Here is a 25,472-nt window from a genome sequence, read left to right as displayed (position 1 = left end):
GGCTCCATTGCAGAAGGCTTGGTCATGTGACTGAGTTCTCATCACATGACCTGACCTGACCCAGCAACTCTCCCTCTCATCTTCTTTTGTCATTCCCCTTTGGTGGGGACATGGGAGCTATTTAGCTTATCTTGGGAAGAACCTATGTGACAGAGTCATTGCCATGGGGTATATAAGAGCTGAAAATTTTAAGTTAATTTCCTGATGGTCTATGGTTTGTGTGCTGCAGAAACCAGCATAATTCAAACATGCTACTTCTAGAACTGCAGGGGTTAAATGAATGCACTCACTACGGTGCCTGGAAGGGAAGGGACTTAGAAGATAGAACTATTGCAGGTTTCCAGATGTGGAAACCCACAGTAAATTTTCTATGACAGGACAGCAGCTCATGTGGATGTGTGTCTGTAATTATGTGTGTAGCACGCTCACTGACAGCTTCTGCTCATTCTTGTGTTTAATCATAGCAGCACCCCTATGACAGTTACAAGAGGCTCACCTGTGAAAAAATGAAGCCCGGAGAAGTTAGATACATTTTGCAAAAGTCCCTCAGCTAACAGCTGATGACAGAGCTGAGCCCTGGCTTGGATTTGAACCACTATATTAAAAAAAAAAAAAGAAAGTCAACAAAACAGAAAACTATAGCGTGCCTGAAGGCTGATTACTAACTTGGTATCAGATAGGAAGATATTTCAAAGCCCAGTCATGGGGCTCCGTCAGCATGGCCTTGAGCTCTCCTTGAGCTAGTGGGATCAAAATTAAAAAACGATGATGACAACTAACAAGCACTGAGTTCACAGGAGTCAGCAACAGTCAAATTCTTCATAAGGACTAACACATCGGGTGAGGAGGAGACGATGAATATCTGCTGTGTAAGCCCAAGGACCTGAGGCAGATTCCCCAGAACCAAGATAGGAAAGCTCTATGTGGTGACCCCTGCTTTTAAAACAGGTGGGGCAAAGACAATGGGGTGCTTGGCCTTGCTGGCCAGCTGGCTTAGCTGAATTGGCAAGTTCCAGGCCTATGAGAAAACCTGTCTCAAAAATCAAAGTTGAGGAAGGTTTCTCAAGATTAAGACTGGTTTTCACATGCATGCATGTGTGTGTGCGTGTGCGTGTGCGTGTGCATGAGAGAGAGAGAGAGAGAGAGAGAGAGAGAGAGAGAGAGAGAGAGAGGGAGGGAGGGAGGGAGGGAGGGAGGGAGGGGGAGAGGGAGAGAGAGAGAGAGAGAGAGAGAGAGAGAGAGTGAGAGAGTGTGTGTGTGTAACAGAGAGAGACAGAGAGAGACAGAGTAACAGAGAGAGACAGAGAGAAACAGAAAGAGAGACAGAGACAGACAGAGGCAGGGGGCACAGGAGCATATTGTGTGGGTGGGGGTGGAGGAGGCTAGACCAAAAGAAGGTATGAAAACATAACCATGCCATTCCCTCTATTGGAACTTTCCCTGAATAGCCCTACTTTCCTGTTTTTCTTGTGTTAATCTCTCTGATGTGGCTGGAGAAATGGCTCAATGGTTAAGAGCACTGGCTACTCTTCTGAGGACCCTGGTTCGATTCCTAGTGCCCACAGAATGGCTCAAAGCCACTCGAGTAACTCGAGTTCCAGGAGATCTGATGCCCTCTCCTGGCCTCTGTGAGCAATATACACACATGATACCCAGGTACATATGCAGGCAAAACATCCATACACATACAATAATAAAAAAATAAATAAAAGAAAGTAAAAACTCCATACTTCAATCATATTAGGCAGCACAGATACATACATACATACATACATACATACATACACATACATATACTCATTATTATGTGCTTAATTCCTTTGTATACATTACCTTATTTAAATTACAGAGAGTAGGCACTAAATGAGTGTTAGCATTATTGCTAGCCCCATTCCAAGTGTAGATTAAGCTAGGGACAGAGTGAAGAGAGAGATTAAGTAATTTGAGCAAGATCTCAAGTCAGAATCCAAACCTAGACATCCTGACATGGGGGCCAGTGGTCTTACTCTTTCACTGTAAACACTTGTATCAAGGCAGGAGCTCGAGGCAGCCAGGTATTTAAATTACATCCTCAGTCATCACAATAGAGCATTGAGTACATCCCGGTGCTCAGCATGCTATGTTTATACATTGAAGATGCCCGTCCCGGGCCAGGGCACCTCCACAGTGGGTGGGTCTTTCCACTAGACAACAGTCTGACACAGACATGTCCAGAGGCCAGTCTCTGTTGGAAGTATTTAAATCTTGACCCAAAGTTTCTACCCGTGCTTAGACTATTTACGTTCCAGGACAAAACACACACACATCTTTTATCTTTACCATAAGCCCTAAACAGAACACTATCTGGGCAGCTGCCTATCCTCCATGCTGTTAGGATCTACTTCTCTATCGACAACCCTGAGTTATTACTTATTATTTACTATGTTTCATCTGGGCTGCTCTTACCTCCAATCGGCCAGCCCTCATGTGTAAGGGGAGGTACTGATACTAAAGTCTGGTTCCCTAATTGGTTCTTGATTGTGTCAATAAAGAAGGCCTGGAGCCAATTGCTGAACGGAAGGGACAGGTGGGACTTCTGGGTCTCAGGAGGAAAAGGGAGACACAGGGAAAGAGAAGTGACTTTTCGGCTAGGCTTTGGAAGGAGAAGCACGAAACAATCACGTAAGATCTCGGGGAAGCTAGAACCAGTGGATACCCAAGGAGGTCAGCGGAGGCTCGCTGATACAAGCTAGCTGATATAAGTTTAGGACAAGAGATTCTGTGCCCAGAAATTGTGCTAGCTGGCAAATTCTAAAGTAATAACTCTATCTGAGTGTTTTTCATCCAAGGAGCAAAGGTGTTTCTTCTGCCTAGCTATTCCCTGTCGGCATCTTTATTTACCAATCAGAAATAACTTGGGAGCAGGGTCACTCAGTGTCTACATGCAGACTCTCTCATCTCTGGGACAACCAGTGTTGAGGACCCAAAGTTAGCATTAGACTACAAGCAGCATTAGGCCAACCCACTACACATCTCCCTGCTGATTATAGACCCCGCCAAGCTGACAACTGAAATTAAGTATCACAGACAGATAAAAGAGTTCCTGACCCTGAGTTCATCCTTGGGATACTGATATGAGTTTTGGGCTTAAGTAGTAGAATTTGGGCAGGGGACAGGAGGCATCAGGTTAAATGGCACTGCTCACAGTGGTCTGTTGATCATTATCTCGGGTCTGGATCTGCAAGGTGCCTTGAAGAAGCCATTGCTGCTTGAGGTGACAAGTTGGTTGTTATGAGATGATTACTCCTGTTTGGGTGATGTCATCATAGGGATGGCCCCATCATGAAGCTCTACCATTTCTGGAATCCAAAAGGACTTGAAGGGATGATAACTGACATGATTGTTTGAGGGAGAATGGTCTCTACAGGCTCAAATATTTGAATGCATGTTCCCAATTTAGTTGAACTGTTTAGGAAGGATTAGGAGGTGTGCCCTTGTTGGAGGAGGTGTGTCACTGGGGTGATCTTTGAGGTTCTAAAACCTCTCACAATTCCCAGTTAGCTCTCTCCACCTCATGCTTTGCTAAAAGCACCGACTCCTTGCTTGAGCCCACTCAGTGGCTGAAAGCAACCTTGTGGAGGGCTGCGATTGACAACTAATCTGTGCTAAGGAGATGGACATTATCCATATAGAGACATCATCTGGACCTAACACTCAAACTAATTTAGAAGCGGCATTTGCTTAAAGTGACTTTATAGGAATCATTCCTCAAGAAGCAGTCCAAAGGTCCCTCTTTAGAGAGAACAAGTTGCTGATTGGTCTAGTTTTAAGACTGTTTGGGGTGGGGGGGTCACACCCACTGGTGGATCCTTGCTGGACTGCTGTGGACAAAAGACTGTGTGTAGAGGCCAAGCCTGTTGGAAACATCCCACATTAAGCTCGAAATGCCTGGGACCCATGATGACAAGGAAGAAAAACCTGCTGGGTGAACTGTGTTTCAGAGCACGAGGCTATGGCCTCTTGTGGGCCCCAGTATAATTACTGAGAGGCCCCAAGTCCTGCTTCTTTGGCACAAGCACCTCGTGATGTCATTTCTGCATTTATTCCTATTATTTATCATTTCCTTGTCTCTTTACTGTTCCTTCTCTTCCTTCCTTCCTTTTTTTCTAAAGCATTTATTTTATGTACGTTAGCACATCATTACTGTCTTCAGACACATCAGAAGAGGGCTTCAGATCCCATTACAGGTGGTTGTGAGCCACCATGTCATTGCTGGGAATTGAACTCAGAACCTCTGGAAGAGCAGTCAGTGCTCTTAACCACCAAGCCATCTCTCCAGTCCTCTTTCTTTTTTCCTTGATTAAACCAGTATTTGTTGACCTGGCAAGACCTAGTAGGAGCCCGCTTGATATCCAGAAACTAGATGTTACCAATAATATTAAAGTGAAGGCTGCTCATGAATTCAAGAGAAATGAATGTTACAGTCACTCTCTCGAGGTGGAAATGAAGGTGACCTAGAGCTGTGGGCAGAGATGAGTAATTCTGCAGCTGTTTCCCCAGTCTTACACTCAATTATGTATAATAAAAACAGGACATTTTTTATTATAAAACTGAGGATGGAATAACATACAGATATTTCCCAGAAAGTCAGCAATGGGTCCCTTGGGTTCGGGGATGATGGTGGCAGCCCCCTAAGAATTCTCCATACAGGTTAAGTGAGGATGTTTTTGTAGACAGACAGACGGGATCCTGGATGTTTGACCGGAACTGGAGATCCAAAGACTGCAGGGTCAGCAGTATGATCTCATGTTTGCCCTTTTATGAAACCATACTGACTCACACATGTCTGAAAGATACTGACTTTGTAACCACAATACTGCTGCCCCTGACCTCACCAGAGACTGGTGGTCAGGAGATATAAAAGAAATTGTGCTTGCTGTAAAACTTTTATGTTTGAGATTGTATAGTTCCACTTTTTTTCTGTTCTAAATCTGTATTACTCTGTATCACAAGAAAATGTTGGCACAGGAAAATAGAGAAGCATTTACCCACCTCCCTATGAACTTTGTAACCCAACTTCCTTTTATGATTTCAATAAAAGACTGGGGCTGAGTCATGCTTAAGTGAGCACCCTGACTCCCGAGTTCAAGGGCTTACACCCCAATAAAACAGCCTGTCAGTATTGTATCTCAAATGTGTGTTTCTTATTCGCCTACCAGGTATCCCTAGTCCTTGATGACCTTCCCCCTACTCATGTTGAGGCTGGACCCAGGCACAAGTCCACTCTACTCTGCATTACCAGAGAAGGCTCGGCAAGAGAGCTTTCAGTTCAGATGGTACACCTCATAAACGTGATTTTGTCCCTGCACTGGACAGTATCAGGCAGAGGCTGGTTTGCTTATCTCTTCCAATCATGTCATCTCATGCATTGGGATCTACTGGGGGCTTCAGAATGTAGGCCCCAGACTCAGAACAAAGGCCTAGGAATGCTAAGAATAAGGTCATAACCCTAACTAAGATGTTTCAAAGGAAGACTTTAATACTTGAAGAGGAGCAGGAGAAACTAAAAGATGGTCAGTGTCATGGCAGCTCTTCATGCTGTGCACACATCTCCTGTATCACCCTCCGCTGTGGTTGGTCTACAGAGTGTTCACAGAGGAAGAGCCTGAGAAGCAAAGGCCTAGGTCCCATGGTTCTCCAGCAATCTGGAGTTGTTCCTTAACTTCTCAATGTTAACAGTAGGGAAGTGGCTGTGTGAGGCCAACTGCCGTGTGTTTAGTGTACAGAGCAAGTTTCCTGTGTGTACTCTGGAACAAAGAGTCTTTCAAGTAAAATTAGAGCCAACACATGGATAACAACATGAGTCCATGCCCTTGTGTGCACCATCTCTTATGTTCTCAGAAAATGAATCTCCAGAAGATAGATCATTGGAGCCCTGCCCTCTAAGGAGTTATTGGGACCCCATCTTCTCCCTCCTGTTTATTTCCATCTGCCACAAGGTAGGTAAATAACCCTTTCTGTTACATGCTTTTATCATGGTGTGCTTTGAGGCTGCAGAACCAAAGCCACATGTCAAAAAGACCACAAGGAAAGAAGCCATGACCCCAAATAAATCTTCCATGCTTTTAATTAATGTATGCCAGGCATTTACTACAGAAATGAACATTGACTGCTATATCAAAGCCATCCAGCTAGAAAGCTAACAGAGTTAGGATCTGATATTAGGACCTTTGCTTATCCTCAACCTATGTGTTCAATCATCAACAAGTTACTTAGACTGTTCTACACCAAAATCAGTAAACTCGTAGAAATCTATACGTGAAATGTGCCTATTCCACAGTCTTCCAACAACAACAACAAAAAGCTGATACATCAGCGTCGCCTTATTCTTTATACAAACAAGTATTTTGGAGAGCATAGGACAACAGAAATAAGGTTAAATATGCACATAAAGTAACTCTTGGCATTTCCTCCAGAGACTCACACTGTCTCATGACATGGGATTCTGCAAAACAAAAGATGTGTTCAGTGTAAGTGCAGTCTCCTCCCCCCGCATCCCTCAAGATCAAGATGAGGGACAAATGCAAGCTATTGTGGACATATTCTGCAGTCACCCATTGATGTGCCATGCCACAAATTCCTACGCTATTTCCCCTGCAGTTGGTACTTAAAATATTGATGTTTGGTGTCTAATTAGGTTATTGCATTTGTATAAGTCTTTTGGCCTCTAAGAACGCCTTACTCCTTCCTGTCTTTGCTGGGTAATTGCATCTACCAGGATGATGGCAGCTTCCTCAGGCTCCCTGGATTGCTAGGACTCTGATGCTGGCAGTAGACAATGCTCTTACCTTCCTGGGACTAGATCCTCAGGAGAGACAGTGAGCTAGACTCACTTCTATGCATGGACTTCCTTGTCTAAAGGCCTCCTTGAAGGTACTGTCTCAACATACCAGGGTACTGTTTTCTTCACAGTAGGAGTCAAATGTTGTGGGTGGGGGTGTGTATGAAAGGGTCACTGGGACCACAGGAGGCTCTATCTTCATTTCTATCGCAACTCAATCTAGAAACAACATACTTCTAAAAACCAGTGTTGGAGAACTCTGCTATTAAAGTCACAGTCCACCATGTCTGGATAGCTGTCTGACCTTGGCACAGAATGGAGGAAGACTTTTCTCAGCAGGGTTTCCCCATCTTCACTGACCTGATCTGACTTTACCTCTCTAAGTACAGGTGGCTGAGCTTATCTAGAGGATGACCCTGTACAGAGCTTCCTGCAAGTATTGCCTGCTGCAGCATAAAAGTCTCTCTCTGTCTTTCCCACCATATGATAACTAGGTGCCATGCTAGGACCAATCTGCCCTTCCCACCCATAACCCCCAAGGACCCTTTTATACCTTTCCCCTGGTATATAAATTCATGACCCCGTGGAACAATAAAATGAGCTGTCTCTCTGAAGCTGACTCCTGGAAGTTCTTTCTTTATACTCAAGGCAAAACCCTGCTCACTGCTTCTACTTCCTTTGCCCTACTGGGCCAGTGCAAAAGCAGTGCTGTAGAGGAGCAGTGCCCTTTCTTAGAACAGTAGCATCCCCATCCCCATCTTCTGTCCAAGACATAGACTATTTGCATAGAATTATAAAGATGCAAAGGAGCAAACCTTGCTGTCTACTGGACTTTGGTGTCAGTGTATCTTCCATTCCTAGGCTGAAAAACAAAATGTGAGTCTTAGAAACACTGAGACACACTGCTTGGGGTTTCTTTCACTAAACACAAAAGCCGTGTTTTGACAACTGAGCTTTCACTCCCATCCTTGGAGACTTGCACGGCAAGTAATCCTCCATCCGTATTCCAGGCCCTCACTGTTCCTGGAACCTAACATCCATTCTCTACCTCACCTTCCCCTTTTAGACTCAGCTCATGGTGAGAGGATCTATTCTCCAGACTTCTCAGGTGGAGACGCAACAGTGACTGACCACTTCTCAGAGTTCTTTCCAGAAAACAACATGTTAACTGATCAGGAAAATGAAAAAGGCAGAAGCTGGGGAGAAGGCCATAAGGATTTCCGTGGTCAAAGGAGATAGGTGGGATTTTCCATGGCGTTCCCTGGAGCCCTCAATGAGCCAGGTGTGCTGTGGGTCATCAGAAAAGCTGAGAACTACGTCTTCTAATCTTGTCTTATTATTTATTTATTTATTTATTTATTTATTTATTTATTTATTTATTTTGCAAGATATTAGCACCAGACATCCACAGCACACAGCTCAGGGTGGTCATGGATTTAGTTAGATTCTCTCATATTTTGGCTGCAAACATTGAAAAGCTAAGACCTTGTGTGCAGTTAACGAACAGAGCAAAACTGAAAATGCCATGTCACTTGGGAAGAAAGATGACACCTGAACTCCTGTGCAGTGTGGTTTGAGGTCACACATCCTGAAATGTAATGCTTGGGATTATGGACTCTGGTGTACCTAGTATCTGTCCATCAACAAAAGTCCCTCCCCTTTGCCCTTCAAGATCCTAGAATAAGAACATGCTAAGCCTATGTCTTGTTGCTCTGTTTCCCATGCAAGTTTGTAAGAAATATTGACTGAACCACACCCTATGTGGAGGAGAGAAGTGCTTATCTATTCCTCCAAGTTGGGATAACAGTGAATACAATTAGAAACAGAAACAAGGAAATCTGTTATACCCTGAAAAGGAAAAATGGCCGCCCAAAGCTGGTAGTAGGATCCTGCAACACAAAAACACAAACTGTTACATAGTAACATTCTAAGTCAAAGATTCTTCAAAATGTCCATGAAAAGGTTTCAAAAAAGATGGTCCCAGAGCAGCAGCAGAAAGATATCCAGAGAACTTGTTATCAATGAAAATTCTCAGACCCTGCCTCAGACTTATTAAATCTCAGGGCGGAACCCAGGTATCCCAATTTTAACTGTATTCTAATGCACGCTCAAGTCCGAGAGTCACTGGTCTATGAGGTTGGCACTGGCAGAAGTATTTTTCCTCTCTCTAAGCTTGTACAATGGCATGTGAGGCCCTGAACCAGAGAGCAAGTCCCTCATAAGAGATGGCTCAAGTGACTCATCCAGAAGAGAAGAAATAAAAATATTAACTATTCGAGGCACTAGCCATCTTTCAATGATGTCTTTCTATCTCAGGATAAGCCCAGGGAATGCCCAACTTCATTGCTTAGAGAAGATATCCAGGGTCCTCTGGGGAGATCTGTTCTGTCCAATGGGGCCAGAAGGGCTGCAGGTTCCAGACACTTCTTCGCCCATCTTTCTAGAGCATTCTAGAAATCAGCATTCTTGCAAGGCTTACATACCTTCTTAGGGAAGTCCACAGTAGCCGTCCTGGAATCCTGGAAAAGAACGAAGTATAAATTAGTTCACCAGGAACCACACCCATAGCCTTGAGACTGCCCTAGTGTGATGGTGTCCCTTCCTGGTGCACTCTAAGGGCATCAGAAGGCAGCTCTGTATAAGTAGAGGGGAGTATAGCTGATAGCGGAGCCGGTTACAAGTTCCGGAAGGGAAGTTTGTTCACTAAACCCAAGTTGCAGTTTGGGATGCAAGTATGTTTAATTTGCTTACAACTTCAAATAACCCCAACTCTGAAATGTACTTTTGGTTTAAGCAAATTCTCAATGTCAGGCCATTTTAGCATCTTCAACCCATTTCTGGTTATAACTTGGTTTAAGAATGGAGTTTGGGTGGACCTGGAACCCTTCGTGCAGGCAGCAGGCTAGCTCAAGCAGTGTTCTAGAGATGGAGTAATTTTCCAGTCTGGGGACTTCTAGGTCCAAAGCTAGGAAGGTTCTAGACAAAACAGGCTGTATTGATTACTGTGCCTGGGCTCAAGATAGCCAAAAGACATTTTTTCTTTATTAACTTTTTTTGGTGTTGTACAGCAAAACCTTGATTTATAATCTCTTAAGTAATAGTTTGAAAAGGACTATTAGGGCTCTTACTAAACTTAGGGGAAACAATCAAATAAGGCCACAGGAAACATAGATATCACCAAGGCAAATTTTATGATGGGACGAAGGGACAGAACTGAAAAGTAACACATAACAAATACAAAGCGTAAGATGAGCCAAGCAAAGAGAGGAAAGAGATGGCACTGGGCCACGGGGTCCCTCCTTGGTCCTTCCGGTTACAACAGCATGGGATTACAGAATAGACCAGCAAGGTTAAGGGGACCAGTGTTTCTGCCCACAGTTCTTCCCAACAAACTGGAGAGTGGGATTCAAGGAGAGAATTGAAATGAGGCACACATTTGCCACGGTGTGTACGATAAGCCATAGGAACTATGGCGGGAGGAAGAAGCACATACAGGGCGCGGCATTTGCGGTAGTCTTTTCATCCTCCGGCTGGCGAGCTTGGCGGCTAGGCGCATCAACGGATGGACCGGAGCAAACTGCAACAGAAAGGCTCTGTGAGTCTCAGGAAGGAGCTGCCTGTTAAGTTGTTGGCAGCAGCCGAATATTTGAGAGCCCGGGGCTATATGTGTGCTTTTTGACTCATCTCTCTTACAAATGGGTTTAATTTTCAGACTAAAATCAATTCTGGAGCCCAAGCTTGAAAAGTTAATGTTTTCAATAAAAAGCTTGCTGGCCTCAATACAGATTTCAATTCTAACACACCACTTAGAAATCTCCCCTTAGAATAAGTTGGTTGTTTACTGGCGTTAAACCCTAAGCATTCAGTCCTATCCGTGAAGCAGCTCTTGCCCTGGATCCTTCGTCTCTCTTCATATATGCTGTTCTATTCCGGGAAGAAAGTGCCGGGGTGGTGAGCAGCACACCCACTCGGGTGCACCCTGCACTCTTGGTTGCACCTGCCTGCACACTCTCAGGCAATGGCATCTGTCCTTTCCTAGCCCTTGTGGCTCCCCGGGGATGCGTTGGTTTAAGTGGAAGAACTATGACTTCTCCCCTTCCTTCGCTCTTTTATGCTTTGTGATAACTGGCCCCGCCTTATCTAATTCCATCCCTAGACCTAGACCATGGATGACTCTGCCATTTGAGGAAAACATATTTTTCTGAGTATTTGACAGTTTTAAGAATCCTCCTGAAGACTTGGACATCCTTAAATATATAAATAAGTGGCTCTCTTGTGGTGGAATTCCCACAGGATATTGTAATACTGCATCCGATCAAAAAAAAAAATCTAGATTTTAGGGTTCTTCCAATGTTTCTCAAATGCCACCCTACATAAATTCACCCTTACAAGCTGCTCCTGAGGTCGCTCAGAGTTTTAAGAAAGTTAGTTGGGTATGGTGGTCCCCAGCTGTGATTTTAGCAGCAGAAGTAGGAGGAGGGCCAGCCTGGACTACATAGTGAGAACTTGTGTCAAAAAAGAGGGGCGGAATGTAGCGTCATGATAGAGCGTTCTTTCCGCATACACTGGAATTTGAACTCCAGAGCTGAAAACACAGGTTAGAGATCGTTGCTGTTGTTCGCGTTGTGCGTCTGACAGCCACGGGTGAGGAGTGGCTTATTGCGGGAGGCAGCACTGCACAGACCACACGATACTTTTCAAAACACAAAGGTGGAAAGCGGCAAGGAGCAGTGGAAGTGGGGCGCAGCATTTCCAGACTCTTGCGCTTCTGGCTAAGTACGGGATAACATGTACACATCATTATCATTCCTTCTAGGCTCCGCCCCACAGTTACCTGGCAACAGTCAGGGATGCCTAACTCAGTATGAAAGGGGCTGTTTGCCCCCTCCTCGCTCTCTTGCTCTCTTGTCCTCTTGGTCGCTTCCCTCTCTGCCCCTTCTCTCTCCATTCCCTCCCACTTCTTTCCACGTTCATGGCCAGCCTCCTCCCTTGACCCCCCCCCCCTTTCTCTGTCTCTACTCCCTCAACTCTCCTCCCCATGCCCTAAATAAACTCTATTCTATACTATGCCATCATCATTGTGTGGCTGGTACCTCAGCGGAAGGGATGTCCCAGCATAGGCCTGCAGAGGCACCCCCTTCCCTCGCACCATACCTCACTCTACCAAACATTCCTGGTTCTTCCTTCTCTTTTTATAACACATATTTCTTACATCATTTCCCTTTTCTGCCGTTCCTTCTCTAACATTTCAGATCTGTCTGTCACCCGACACTCTCATCTGTGATGAGAAACCATTCTCTTGCTGCCCTGGGAGGGGGAACACGTGTGTCTAAGGGTGCCCTGCCTATACGAGGCTGTACATGTACACAAGTTCCAAAGGCATGAAAGGTGCACAGAAAAGCATTGGTTTTACAGTAAGTTCATATAATACAGACCTCAGGCTTAACTGGATGTGTTGGCTTCCGAGTTCTGGAGTAGTGAAATAAAAACTAAATAGGAAAAGAAAGAAATATGTATTAGCACCAAGTGTAACTTGCCCCAGACACGACACAGAGAATATGTTAGGCACTGTGAGGTCCTTACCCTTTTGTATACATCCTGGTTTTCCTGGAAGAGAATTGAAAGGAAGGTTATGTGGAGTTTCACTCAGGCAGGTATCTGATGATGTTTTCAGTGTAAACCATGCTACAAGCCTGACTGAATTTACTCAAATACTATAAAACAGTCCGGTTGAGACTAGTTGGCACAGGCTTTCAAGACAAAGTTGTCTCTTACAACTTATCTCTTATCCTTTCAATCACAGGGAGGAAACCAGTTCCTTTATTTCATAAAAATCAATAGTCTGTTCACCTATTTTCCAGATGCTAACCACTGTTCTCCATATTCCATATGCATCCTTCGTACTTTCTTCTTTTCATAGAAAAATCGGTGACAAGTTTTACTCATGCAGCCTTTCACCCACTTTCCCCAACTGTAACACACACACATGTGAGGCAGGCTGTCTGTGTGGATCATCATTCCATCCCCAGGACCAGTCACTCTGTAACCTCAAGCATCTCTTCTGAGGTAATGAATAAATGGCTCTCTGTCCACAGAACCTAGCAGCCTTTTCCTGTCTAAAGTCCTTCTGATGTCAGAAGGTAACCAAAAAAACCAGAGCCTGAGTGTCTGCAGGTGACCTCGATTGTTGAATACGGCCACTCCTGAGTTGTGTGATCACAGGCGCCTCCTGCAGACACAGCCCTGGTCTGTGGGGGACAGAGAGAGAGAGAGTTCACGAGGAGCTCCAGTCAGTCATCCCAAATACGGGATCAGTTGGGGCAACAGTGAAGCCAACAAGAGCCGCTGCCTTTCTATATATAACCTGGAAATACTGGCATTCTCATTAATTGAGTGACTCCTTGTTCTTTAACCAGAAATAATAGGTGTGTTGGGGAAATAAAAGCCATATAAAGAAATTCATTCCAAACAGGTCCTTGTACCCCACAATCCATTTGAACACCATATCTGTCATTGGGACAGCTGCACTTTCACTGTCCCTACTTATGTGGGGACACCACAGTGCTCACATGAAGAACATGGAAGCCACTGTGCTGTGAGGTGAGGGGAAGTGCAAAGAGGTGGAGAACTCCAAGCTCTCTCTTTCAGGCTTGGTCCAGATACCAGAATAATAAAAACATAATCATTCCCAAACATGTGCATAGTGGCACCTGAAAACATGATGCAAGTCACGAAGATATCATGAGAGCGAAGGTGGCCCTTGGATTGAGAGTGGGAAGGAGCTGCAACAAGAGGCAGCTCATGGCTGTTGTTCACCATGCTGTGGGCACCACTGAAAGCACATCACAGGTGTTGAAGCACTCGGTCAGGATAACTGAAGCTGGTACAACAATTATGTACACGGAACTAAGGCAACAGAGCAATCAAGACACTGCCAGGGTTGAAGAGCTTAGTCTGAGAGCCCAGGGTGTAGCTACAGGCTCTGAGGGAGGCAAAAGGAAAGCTGTCTAAGGATTTGAAGGGTCTGGTGTGTTTGAGAAACACTGAGATGAGGGATGCGGCTGGAGTGTGTGATGCTGACGACTGAGGGAGTGGAGGAAATGTTAGTGAAGGTGAAAACTGATAGGCTGTGCTGAGAGTTATGGTATATCCAGGACCACTCTCCTCAGTTTTTAATTAATCAACATTGACTTTGTATCCACTGAATTCCTTTAGCTGTGATTACTATAGTTACTGTGGTCCTTTACATCAGACCCACTGTGTTGGAGAACTGTTAGGCCATAATGCATCCATCTATGATATACATATAATGTTTTGTAAGATTATAAATTATATATGAAAGTATAAATTTATAAGATTTTAAAGTTATAAGATAATCTAATCTTAAGAATATACATGAAGTACCAGTATTTTGTGGTAATTTGTATCAATTGGAGAAACTTGATTTTTCCTGAAACTGTATTTTTATACACACAGGCACACATACAGAACATTCTCTAGGAGACAGCTAAAGCGTCATTTATTAAAAGGTTAGGATGCAAAAATATACACTAATGTAACCACAGGAGCTACCATATATATTATTTTTACCTTATGTTGGTTAGAACGTGTTTCCCTCTGGTTCAGAAAGTATGACAGCCGCTAAGACAAAATGAGGAAAATAAGTCAAACACAAGAATGAATTCTTTAGTTAATGGAATTCTCTTACAGTATATTTAAAACTCTAAAATTGTTCCATTTATGAACCTTGAATTATCTCCTCATGCAATGCAGCAAATTTCAATTCGGCTCTCAGGATTTTGTAAATGAGGTTGTGCAGCAATCAAAGTAAGGTTCTGCTGCAGTTAAATATCCGATCTTAAAATAGTTTTAAGTGAACATTAACCACATGATATTTTCAAAGCTGGAAATAAATGCAAAGTGTTGCACAATGGCATACCTCAGGATCCACAGTATTCAAGCTGTCAGGAGGAGTAGCTAAAGGTGGAGAAGCTCCTGTAACAAAAGATAATCAAAACACCAGTTCCAGAAGAGGCCATAGCATTTGCTTCTGCATCCATGCAATAAAAAAAATACACAGAGGTCTTAATAGAATCCATCACAGAGCAGAGCAAAGAAGTCATTGAGAAAGTAGCGCCTAAGAATGTAACAGAAGGCACTGCTAAGAGGAACTAAAACGGCAAACTACTTCTGCCTAGTACACTCGAATCCAAGATGTGTAACAACATTATTTTAAAACTGCATGTGCTCAGCTAAATGGGGGTTTCTAGTTTTTCAGTTAACAAATCAAGAAAGAAGGAGAAAACACTTAGGGACCAAGTAAGTTTCTACTTTGGTGGGATTCGTGAGGATCAAATATCAGGAAGTAATGCCAACAACATATGCGCATCTAGTCAGGGCTTTTAAGACACGTCAGTACCTGTCTCTGTTCCATCAGCACCTCCAGGAGTGGAGTTCTGGAAAGAGTTGTTACTAGCATGTAGTTAGAGCCTTCCAGCTCCCTTCTGACCTAGATGAACAGGTCTTTTCATTTACACATGATACAACATTCAGAGGTTTATGTAGTTGAATCCACAAGGTAGGTCAGCACCAACAAAATAAGATTAAATAAATACATATAATATCCTGAACTTGTATATCTTAAAATGTGGAACAGGGGCTATTTCGCTCAAGAAAAATTTATCCTAATAACAACATACATGCATACATATACACATACATACATGCACACACATATATACATACACACATATATGCATGCACATGCATATACATACATACATACACACACACACACACAGTGCTGGCTATTTGCTGTCTGCAATCTGAGTCAACAGGAAGCTAACACAATATTCTGGCATATTTAAACAACAACGTTCATGCCTTGAAGAGTAATATCTGACTTGAAAGGATACAAGATAATGTAGAATTAAAGGTACATATAGTTTTCTATAGGAAGACTGAAATTAGGATGTATATGTTAAATCCCTTCAATTATTTTGAGAACTGTCACAAGCAAGAAATATTCATCTAACCCTGAATACCCCTGAATCAGGCAGATCCCAACAAGAATCTCTGATTTGAATTCAGATGTTAGGATGTCACAGCTTAGTATAAAAATATTTTTTTATAATTTGATAATGCAAGGTACTGCATACCAATTCCAAGAGGTCTTATTGAGAGGTGTGTGTTAATACAAAGATGAGGACCAGAGGATCCTATGGTCAGGAAACAAAATCAAATAGAAAAAATAGGGAGGTGGATATAAGTATGCAGACAATAAATTAAAAACCAAATTTTCAGAAACAAACTATGAAATATAATTGTCTAGGAATCCAGAGGGCCAGCAGCTGATTGTCGGAGGCTGGCAGTGAGCTGAAGGTTAGACAAAGTAACTGAACAGAATCCAGAAAGGAGCTGGGAAACCACAGAGGAGACCTGGCACTCTGAAGATGTTAAGCTGATACCATGTCTAACAGTGCCCAAGTGTTGCAGTTACTCTTTAGGAGAAAACACACTACATTTCCCCAAGGTTCTCTATGCCTCTAAATCAAAATTCTAATGGAAAAGTTCAAATAGTCCGTTTCCGATCATGGCTCTCCATCAATAGCCTACTTTCTTGCACTCTATGGCAAACGTCCTAAAGATGCTGATCTGATCAAGGACTTCAGACCCTTCCCCCACTTCTGACTCCCTACAAACTGCCCAGAAATCAGAGATGCAGCACTCGGTCAGCACCGTGGACAGCGTCCGAGGGGGCTGGTGGATGCTCACCGTCAGGTTTCCCTGAGCCTTCTGGGTACCTGCTTCCACCCCTGATAGAAACCCTTTTGTGTCCACTCTCTTCAGCTGCCCATCAGGTTTCAGTTTCGAGAACTTTAAACCCAGTTTTCCTTTCTGTGTTTTCCTCTCTGGTATCTCTGAAACAGATCCCTAAGCAGGGTCTTCCCCAACTCGAATAGAACCCATACCCTTCAGTTTCACCACCACAAAATCAGGACATTCCTAAGAGGAAGAATTGTTTGATCTGAGTATCTCTGGATAAAGGGCCGTGGCTTCTCACCATGTCCATCATTCCAGTTAGACACAAGTGCCACTCCTCAAAACAAGAGGATAGATGTGATGGTAGTAAAGGAAGGAAGCTCAGCTCCCTTGAGAACTACCCTGATTAATAAAGCTCTGTCTCAGTTTTACTCAGAACCCAGTCCCCTTACCTGAGGAGGGAATCTGTAGCATACAGAAGCAGCAGATGACCAGGATCGGGGGAAACTGGGGGAGCGGACGTTTCATCTTCGAGCTCTGCTTCTCTTTGCAGACCACAGATGTGTGCTGTTCACAGAGATGATGAGTATTTCTCCAAGGTCCAGAGGCAGAGATGACCTCTGTCCTGCATCTGTCCAGCCCAGGGCAGTAGGAGCCTTTATTGGCCGCATCCTAGAGCCCATTGGCTGAGCACCAATCAGCTTTGCGCAGGAGGACCCTGGCTTTCTCATAAATGTCATGCTGGGCCCTTATTTGTAGAATAATATCCGCAGAGTGTAAGCATTGTAGAGTCATCTTTTTCAAGCCAGCAATACAAATAAGAAGCGGAGAGTCATAATTGTTTTTCTATAATGGTTTGAGAAAAACTTCTGACTCAGGGAAGGTCTGTTCTCCTTTCTTTCTAAACCATAAAGCTGGACATAAACCCATAAACTCTTGCATGAGTTCCTAAGAGGCTGTTTATTTTTTCATAGACGAATGCTGTCTTGAGGTCTTTGGTGCATCTAAGAGCGTATCCTGGATATAACATTACAGGATGCCAAAATTCAAGGAGAATATTTCATTATTTCATTATCCCATATTTGACTCATGAGAAGCTCTTTTATAGAAAAAGTAGTTCATCAACACGACTGCCCAAGCATGAGCTGAACAAGGATTCTGCCAACAGACATGCTAATGTGGATGGGAAAGCTGAGGGAGTCCTCAACCCTACACAAAGATCTTTAAGCAACTAAGGAAGGCTGAGAGTCTGATCTGGGGAAGAGTACAACAATTAATTATCCAATATTAGAATATATATATATATATATATATATATATATATATATATATATATATTAGCATTTAATTAAAAAGTGGCCATAGATTTGAAAAGGCATTGACAGATCAATGGGAAAGAAGAGAAATGGTCTGACTATATTATGAACTTAAAAAAAAGAAATAATTATTTAAAAAATAATTGAGTAACCAAAATATCACTGTCTACAGTTACAGACAAGTGAGATAGAACACTCCTTTAATATCAGCATTTGAGCTGGGCGGTGGTGGTGCACGCCTTTAATCCTAGCACCTGGGAGGCAAAGGCAGGCGGATCTCTGAGTTTGAGAGTACCAGGCTAGCCTGGTCTACAAAGTGAGTTCCAGGACAGCCAAGGCTACACAGAGAAACCCTCTCTCAAAAAACCAAAACCAAATAATAATAATAATAATAATAATAATAATAATAATAATAATAATATCAGCATTTGGGAGGCAAGAGACAGGTGGAACTCTTGTGTTCAGACCAGCCAGGGCTACATTGAGACATTGTCTCAAAACTAAATAAAATACATAAATAATCATGGTTGAAAATTTGCCTTTTAAAGATTATTTTTAGATTCATTTCTATAGACAAGTTATTACTCCAAAGTCAGAAATTTAAAAACATGGTAAGCAGAATCCAGCGTTAGTCTCAAGGCAGCTAGTTCGCCCACCTGTCTGTCCATCCTCGGAGTCATGGAGAGAGCCAGTCTGATCCAGAAGGCCAAGCTGGCTGAACAGGCCGAAAGCTATGAGGACATGGCAGCTTTCATGAAGGGTGCGGTGGAGAAGGGTGAGGAGCTCTCCTGCGAGGAGCGGAACCTGCTCTCAGTAGCCTACAAGAATGTGGTGGGCGGCCAGAGAGCGGCCTGGAGGGTCCTGTCCAGCATCGAGCAGAAGAGCAACGAGGAGGGGTCTGAAGAGAAGGGCCCCGAGGTGAAAGAGTACCGGGAGAAGGTAGAGACCGAGCTCAGAGGTGTGTGCGACACCGTGCTAGGCCTGCTGGACTCTCACCTCATCAAAGGGGCTGGAGAGGCAGAGAGCCGCGTCTTCTACCTGAAGATGAAGGGTGACTACTACCGCTACCTGGCCGAGGTGGCCACTGGTGATGACAAGAAGCGCATCATCGACTCTGCCCGGTCAGCCTACCAGGAGGCCATGGACATCAGCAAGAAGGAGATGCCGCCCACCAACCCCATACGCCTGGGCCTGGCCCTGAACTTTTCCGTCTTCCATTACGAGATAGCCAACAGCCCCGAGGAAGCCATCTCACTGGCCAAGACCACCTTCGACGAGGCCATGGCCGATCTGCACACCCTGAGTGAGGACTCCTACAAGGACAGCACCCTCATCATGCAGCTGCTGAGAGACAACCTGACGCTGTGGACAGCCGACAATGCGGGGGAAGAGGGTGGCGAGGCTCCGGAGGAGCCCCAGAGCTGAAGCAGCCTCCAACCTCCCTGGCCCGCCTTGCCCTCCAGTCCCCAGCCTGCAGAGAGGACTAAAACGGAGTGGGACTCCACCCTTCCCAAACCCTGAATGTTCTGCCACACCTTGGAAGGCTCCTCGGAAGGGGTGCAGCCAAGCTGAGGCCACCAGGACTGGGGAATCTCACTCTTCGTGTAGCTGTCTGGTGGGTGGTCCCAGCCCACCCCTGCTTTCTGCACCCCTACTTCCGCCCACCACTCCTGAATGTGTCCTCCCCCTGGGCCTCCAGTTGCTTCTGGATCCTAGGAATCGAGGAGGCTCCCCACCCCTGTGGCTGAGAACTGGACTGTGGCAAGGGCTGGGTGTGTGTGTGAGAGAGAATGTGTGTGTGAGTGAATGAGAGGGAACACACGTTTGCTGGGTGTGACCATGTTACCACTCAATAAAGTTGTCCTGTGACAAAAAAAAAAAACAAAACAAAACATGGTAACATGTTTACTTAATTATGAAAATGATTTGGTGTCATGTGCTGAATTTCTACATGCTGGGAACTGTTCCCAACAGCAAGCAGGTTAGCTTGTAATTATCAGAGAAGACACACAGTATACAGATGCTATTCTAGTTTTATGAATGGGGAAACTTAAGCTAGGAATTATTAAGGAACTCACCAGTGTTCATTCATCTATTGCCAAGAAATTGACCGGAAGGGCAGCTGAGTCTGTGTATGGGTCCACAGACAATAGGATTTGGGTTGATAAATTGCTTTTTCCAAAATGAACCCTTTGGGGAGTTACAGGAGATGAAATCTTCTACTTCTTGCCAGAAGGATCACACATATGTCATCAAATATTTTATCAAATATATATATATATATATATATATTACAAGATACAAGATAGTCAATTGATCATTGCAATGTACCTCAAACGTGTTAATGCTTGTTTTTCTTGGATATATTTTCTAAATTTTAAAAATTGTTTTAAAAGTTGACTCTATTTACTTCGATTTACCCAACTTCATTTTAAATGAATGAACTTCGTAAGAACAATTCTGATCAGTACAATTCTCAGATTTCATCACAGACGTTTATGCAGTGGAGTGGGCAGTCAATGCAGAGACTTATTCATGGCTGGTTGAAATACAGAGAATACGTATCTATGCAATGCTTAGTCACAAATGGGACATCCTCCCTCCTCCCAGAAGTCTTAGGAACCACATAGAAAGAATGAAAAGACCGAGAGAGCCAGAGGTTGGGAGTAGTACGCTGAAAATTTGCCATCTGGGACCACTGAGCTCATGAGGTCTGCACATGATCAAGTTAGTTAGCATTCTAGTTCACAACCACATGAGGGCGCTATGGAGAGTTGACCGCTTCTGGCAGAGAGAATCGGATTTTTCTTTAAGGGTGTGGTGCCCAGTAGGTATGCTCCAGTGGATGACCCCACACCCAGCAGTGTAAGGAAAGCACAAATTGGAACCTTTGGGTTATTTAAAAAGAAACCAAACACAAAGTTGGTAAGGGGGTAGGGATGTATGATGTTTATTCTTGATGTCAACTTGGAAATGTCTAGAATTAACCAAAACTCAAATGGCTGGGTCCACCTATGAGAGATTTTCTTCGTAATTAAATCGTGTGAAGTGGGAAGACCCACTTCTAATCCAGAACTGAAGACCAGCTGAGACATTCAGTCGTATGAATTGAACACTCCTTAATTCTTGGGGTTTCCATTTGTAGGCAGCCATTGTTGGACTCTACCTGGACCAGAGTTTGCAAGCCATTCTAATAAATCACATGCGTACATCACACACACACACACACACACAGACACACACACACAAACACACACGAGAGAGAAGATAGATAGATAGATAGATAGATAGATAGATAGATAGACAGATAGATAGATATTCTGTTAGTTCTGTTCTCTAGAGAATCCTAGCTGGAGTTACAGGGAGACGTTGAAGTTCAATACAGTCCAAATACATTGTATGACATTCTTTCAAAAATTTAATACAAATATTATTTTTAAAAATAATTTTGAGCAAGAGTTACCAGAAGTAATTATTTGTGTCTTTAAATGGCATATTTTCCAAACGGGTTTCCATTCATAACAATGGGAATTATGAAGTCTATTTTATCATAATTTTTTCTCCTCCCACAACTCACCAAGAAATAGAGACTTATAGTTATTATAATATGTAAAATTTTAGTTTAAGAATAACTTATTGTAGTTATACACCAATTGGAGACTATGCTACTTATATTAAAATATGTTCATTGATTAATGGAAAGTCTTGAATAAATGAAAGTCAGATATGAAGAAGTACTTTCTAAGTGCAAATTACTTACAAGCACTTAAGACTCCATATGCACATAGCAGCAAACATATGTGGCAGCTCTGTTTTCTATCAGCAGGTGCTTCTTGGACATCCGGTCTGTGTCTAAAGGATACACATTTTTTTTTCAAATAAGCCACCACAATGAATAATTAAAAACAAACAAGTTTTGTCCATATTAATTCTCAGACTTTTTACAGATTCACATATGCATATCTGGTCCTCCCTAGTTCTCAGACATTCAAAGCAAGATGTAAATTATCATTTGTAATATTAATTAAAAAATATAAAGTTGCAAGAAAAAAATCACTGTGCTTATATCATTCCTTGTTATGCTGCTATGGGCTGTGTGTTCTCTCCATGATTTATATCGTGCTAAAGGTCTATGCCACAGTGTAAGCTATTCAGAGAACTGGAACCTTCAATAGAAGGTTAAATGGAGTTATAAGAGAGATCTCTCCAGCCTTTCAAGCATGCAGAGGAAAGGCTATGAGAGCCCACTGTGGGTAGGGAGATCTTCCAGCCACAAGCCAAGGAGAGCAGCCTACCAGAAACCCACCATGCACAGCTGGGAAAATACTGACCTCTCCTGTTGAAGGCCCCAATCTATGGTGTTTTATAATATCAATTCAAGCAGAAGAAAACAGACACAGAGGGATTTTCTAGTCAAATCGATAAAAGAGCAAAGTCAAGAAGTTAAAATTGGAAACTCTCACAGTGCTTTCAAATTGTGACTGTCTAGAAGGAAAAAGAGTCAATTGGTAAATTATTGAAAGCTCATCAAAATGATCAGATTTTAAAGAAAACGATTTTCAGGTGTAATTTTCTTAGGAGTACAAGTAAGCTTTAAAAATAAATTAAATAATTTGATTTTTAAGTGTGTGTATGTGTGTGTGTGAAAGAGAGAGAGAGAGAGAGAGAGAGAGAGAGAGAGAGAGAGAGAGAGAGAGAGAGAGAGAGAAATTGGATATAAGTGCAGTACCCTAAGAGCCCAGAGGAGGGCACTGGATCTCCAGGAGCTGCAGTCACAGGTAGTTGAGAGCCACCTGACTGGTGGGTAGTGGGAACTGAACTCAGATCCCCTGGGAGAGCAGGACATGCTCTTAATCAATGAGCCGTGTCTCTAGCCCCCACAAATAGCTTTAAAATCAGTAACAGACCAAGGCCTAAGTGGAAAGATGAATATACAGATCACTGACAAAACCACAAGGCTTTGCTGAAGAGCGTTCAAGAGAGAGTGAAAAACTGAAGCAGTGTTTACCCGAAAAGACATGATGCTATCAGAGGTTTAATGAATGACAAACTGATCTATAAAGATAGCATAGTCCTAGTTAAAATTCAAAATTGCCTTTCCACCAAATTCTAAAACAGCTAAAATTAATTTGGGAAATAAAATATTTATTAACATTTGGCAAAGTTGGGAGGGGGACAAACATGTTATTGTTCTACTCATGAACAACGGGTAATAAAGCGGAATAGAGCCTCTTTAAGCACACCCATTGGTTTAATACAAAGAAAAGGCGACGATTCAAATCTGTGACAATGCTAAACTGAATGATGTTATGGACAGGTGGCCAATTATTTGACAAAAACAAAACCCTATTTTCTATTGTAAGCTACAAATTCCAGCACATTAATGAACTAAACCTAATATGTGCTTGTGCCCATGCATGTACACACACACACACACATACACACACACGTACTATGAATGCTTCTCTATTTTCTGTACGTTAAGCTGACTGATACATTCATATCTCTTCTGGAGTTGTGGTATAGCTCAGTGACAAGGTACTTGCCCAGCATAACAAAAATTTTAAAAAATTAAAACCCCAACTTTATGCCTGGAGAGCCCCTCTTCCCATGGCTCCCAATTCCCATAGGTCGCAAGGACTCAGCCGAGAGCCAGCTTGCTGCAGCTTAGATCTGCAATGTCTTCTCTCCCAAGGACCCATGATTTGTTGGCTTGATTCTCAGCCTGTGACAATACTGCAAGGTGACAGACACTTCAGAAGATGACCTCTAATAAAAAGAAGTTAGGTCATTGGGAGTCTGTCCTTGAAGAGGAAATCAGAGGGCCCCTTCCTGTCTGTTTAGATCCTGGCCTCTTGAAGGTAAACATTTTTCTTCCACCGCACCCTCAAAGGAATGGGGCCAAGCTAGCATGAGCTAAACCAAAGTAAAATTTCCCTCATTTTTGGTTGTTGATCTCAGATAACTTGTTGTGTAGGGGGTGGTTCTGATGCTAAGGTCCTGTTCACCGATTGGTTCTTGATCGATCAATAAATATGCCAGGGGCCAATTGCTGGGTGGAAGGAAAAAGGCGGGACTTCCGGGTCCCTGCAGACAGGCTAAGAGATGCAGGAAGAGAAAGGGGGATTTCACCATGCTTCAGAAGGAGGAAAGGTGACTAGCCGTGTGAGATCTTGGGCCACTTTCTCAGGCGGGAGATTAGAAACTCAACTTAGCAGAGGGCAGTTTTGGGTTGCTGAACAAGGAGAAGTTAACTGAGCAACTAAAGTTGAGGGCAGATTTAGGATGCTGAGCTAAGAGAATTAGGAAGGGCACAGTAGCCATGGGAGATTAGAAGCGCCCAGCAATTGAGCCAATAAGGCAGGTTGAAAAAATAAGCTAGCGTGTGTGTGTGTGTGTGTGTGTGTGTGTGTGTGTGTGTAGAGGGGGAAGACTGGTAGCATGGTCCACTGGGAGCTTAAAGTGGGGTAGGAAAAACTACATGCTACATTGTTGCTGAATGGAAAATTGACTAGCAGGTGCCTTTCATGGGCAAACTAACCATCTAGAGCTCATAACCACTCCATCAGGTGTCACCACAGCAGAGGATGCCCTGTCTGTCTTCAGCATCCCAGAGGGATGTAGCAGACATGCAGGAGGCACTATTTCCTAAAGTCTGAAAAATTATTACTGTGCGGTGCCTTGTGCCCCTCAGCCGTTCTCCCTTGCCTTTTCTCAGAAGTCCCAATGAAGACGTTAGCTTCAGACTCATCCTCACCTCTGCATTTTGCTTCCTGGCGATTTTACTGTCTTTGCACATGGTCCTTTGTGGACTAGCATACCTCTTGTGTCTAGGGGAGGTAAGTACAGATGTACTTTGGCTTAGGATGGGGTCAAAAATCACAGAAGTTGAAAATGTATTAAGCATACCCAACCTACCAGACATCGTGCTTGGCAACTGCACACCCTTTCCCCTTGGGATTACAAGGCTGACAGGGAGTCATGTCTACCAGTGCCCAGAATATTGCTAGCTCAAGAAAGGATCAAAACTCAAACTAAGAATTAGTTTCTATTGGACATGGATTGCTTTCATATGATCATAAACTTTTAAAAAAAGTCATAAATTTGGTATTGTCTGTAAGATAAACTTTGTTTAAATTGTCTTTCCCCTTTTTTGTGTGTGAGAGAGATAGAGAGAGAGAGTCTGTGTCTATATGTAAATGTGTATGGGAACCCAGGTGCCGTGTACGTGTATGGAAATCTAAGGACAACTTGCAGGCTCTGTCCTTCATCTATGTGGGTCCCAAGGATCGAACTTGGGCTATTAGTCTTGGCACCAAGCATCTTTAACCTCCAAGTCATCTTGCTGACCCAAAACTTTGTTTGTGTGACCTTTGTTTTGTCCCGTCTCCTCTTGAGGCCACCCTTGCTTGACTAGCAAGAATGTAAAGAATATAAAAAAAATAAAATATATTCAAAGAACATAAAGGCTGTGAGTGTGTCTCAGTGGTGTGCTGCTTGCCCAGCATGCATAGAACCCTGAGCTGGGAAGAAGAAGAAGAAGAAGAAGAAGAAGAAGAAGAAGAAGAAGAAGA

At 43.3% G+C, this 25,472-nt stretch overlaps 2 protein-coding genes across 3 annotated transcripts; one reads left to right on the top strand and one right to left on the bottom strand.

Annotated features, from left to right (window-relative positions):
• Positions 1-6,090: 6,090 nt before the first annotated feature.
• Nms (neuromedin S) lies at positions 6,091-17,239 on the bottom strand. 2 transcript variants are annotated; one of them, XM_028775519.1, is made up of 10 exons: positions 17,035-17,239; positions 14,760-14,815; positions 14,411-14,461; positions 12,404-12,427; positions 12,256-12,309; positions 10,314-10,397; positions 9,304-9,339; positions 8,668-8,709; positions 7,636-7,682; positions 6,091-6,484 (listed from the first exon to the last, which is right to left on the bottom strand). In XM_028775519.1, the coding sequence occupies exons 1-9, from the start codon at positions 17,108-17,110 to the stop codon at positions 7,644-7,646; spliced, it is 462 nt and encodes a 153-aa protein (XP_028631352.1). In that variant the 5' UTR covers positions 17,111-17,239; the 3' UTR covers positions 6,091-6,484; positions 7,636-7,643. The 2 variants fall into 2 exon arrangements, with proteins under 2 accessions (XP_028631352.1, XP_028631353.1); XM_028775520.1 differs by lacking the exon at positions 12,404-12,427.
• A 1,337-nt stretch (positions 17,240-18,576) lies between these two features.
• LOC114627596 (14-3-3 protein sigma-like) lies at positions 18,577-19,652 on the top strand. The gene has a single exon (XM_028775487.1). It carries the CDS (start codon positions 18,577-18,579, stop codon positions 19,321-19,323), a length of 747 nt encoding a protein of 248 aa, XP_028631320.1. The 3' UTR covers positions 19,324-19,652.
• Positions 19,653-25,472: the final 5,820 nt, after the last annotated feature.

This window comes from Grammomys surdaster, unplaced genomic scaffold (genome assembly GCF_004785775.1).
Source record: "Grammomys surdaster isolate TR1022 unplaced genomic scaffold, NIH_TR_1.0 255, whole genome shotgun sequence".
Lineage (NCBI taxonomy): Eukaryota > Metazoa > Chordata > Mammalia > Rodentia > Muridae > Grammomys > Grammomys surdaster.
The sequence above is the reverse complement of the archived record's forward strand: the minus strand, read 5'-3'. Positions and strand labels throughout refer to the sequence as shown.

What these genes read in the sequence shown, in the direction of transcription:
- Nms (XM_028775519.1), bottom strand. Translation starts at nt 17,110, where the DNA reads ATGAAACGTCCGCTCCCCCAGTTTCCCCCGATCCTGGTCATCTGCTGC. An exon ending in CACGTTCTAACCAACATAAG is followed by an intron (nt 12,428 to 14,410) that starts GTAAAAATAATA and finishes ATTCTCTTCCAG; the next exon opens with GAAAACCAGGATGTATACAA. An exon ending in TACCGCAAATGCCGCGCCCT is followed by an intron (nt 9,340 to 10,313) that starts GTATGTGCTTCT and finishes GTTCTTTTCCAG; the next exon opens with GATTCCAGGACGGCTACTGT.
- LOC114627596 (XM_028775487.1), top strand. Translation starts at nt 18,577, where the DNA reads ATGGAGAGAGCCAGTCTGATCCAGAAGGCCAAGCTGGCTGAACAGGCC.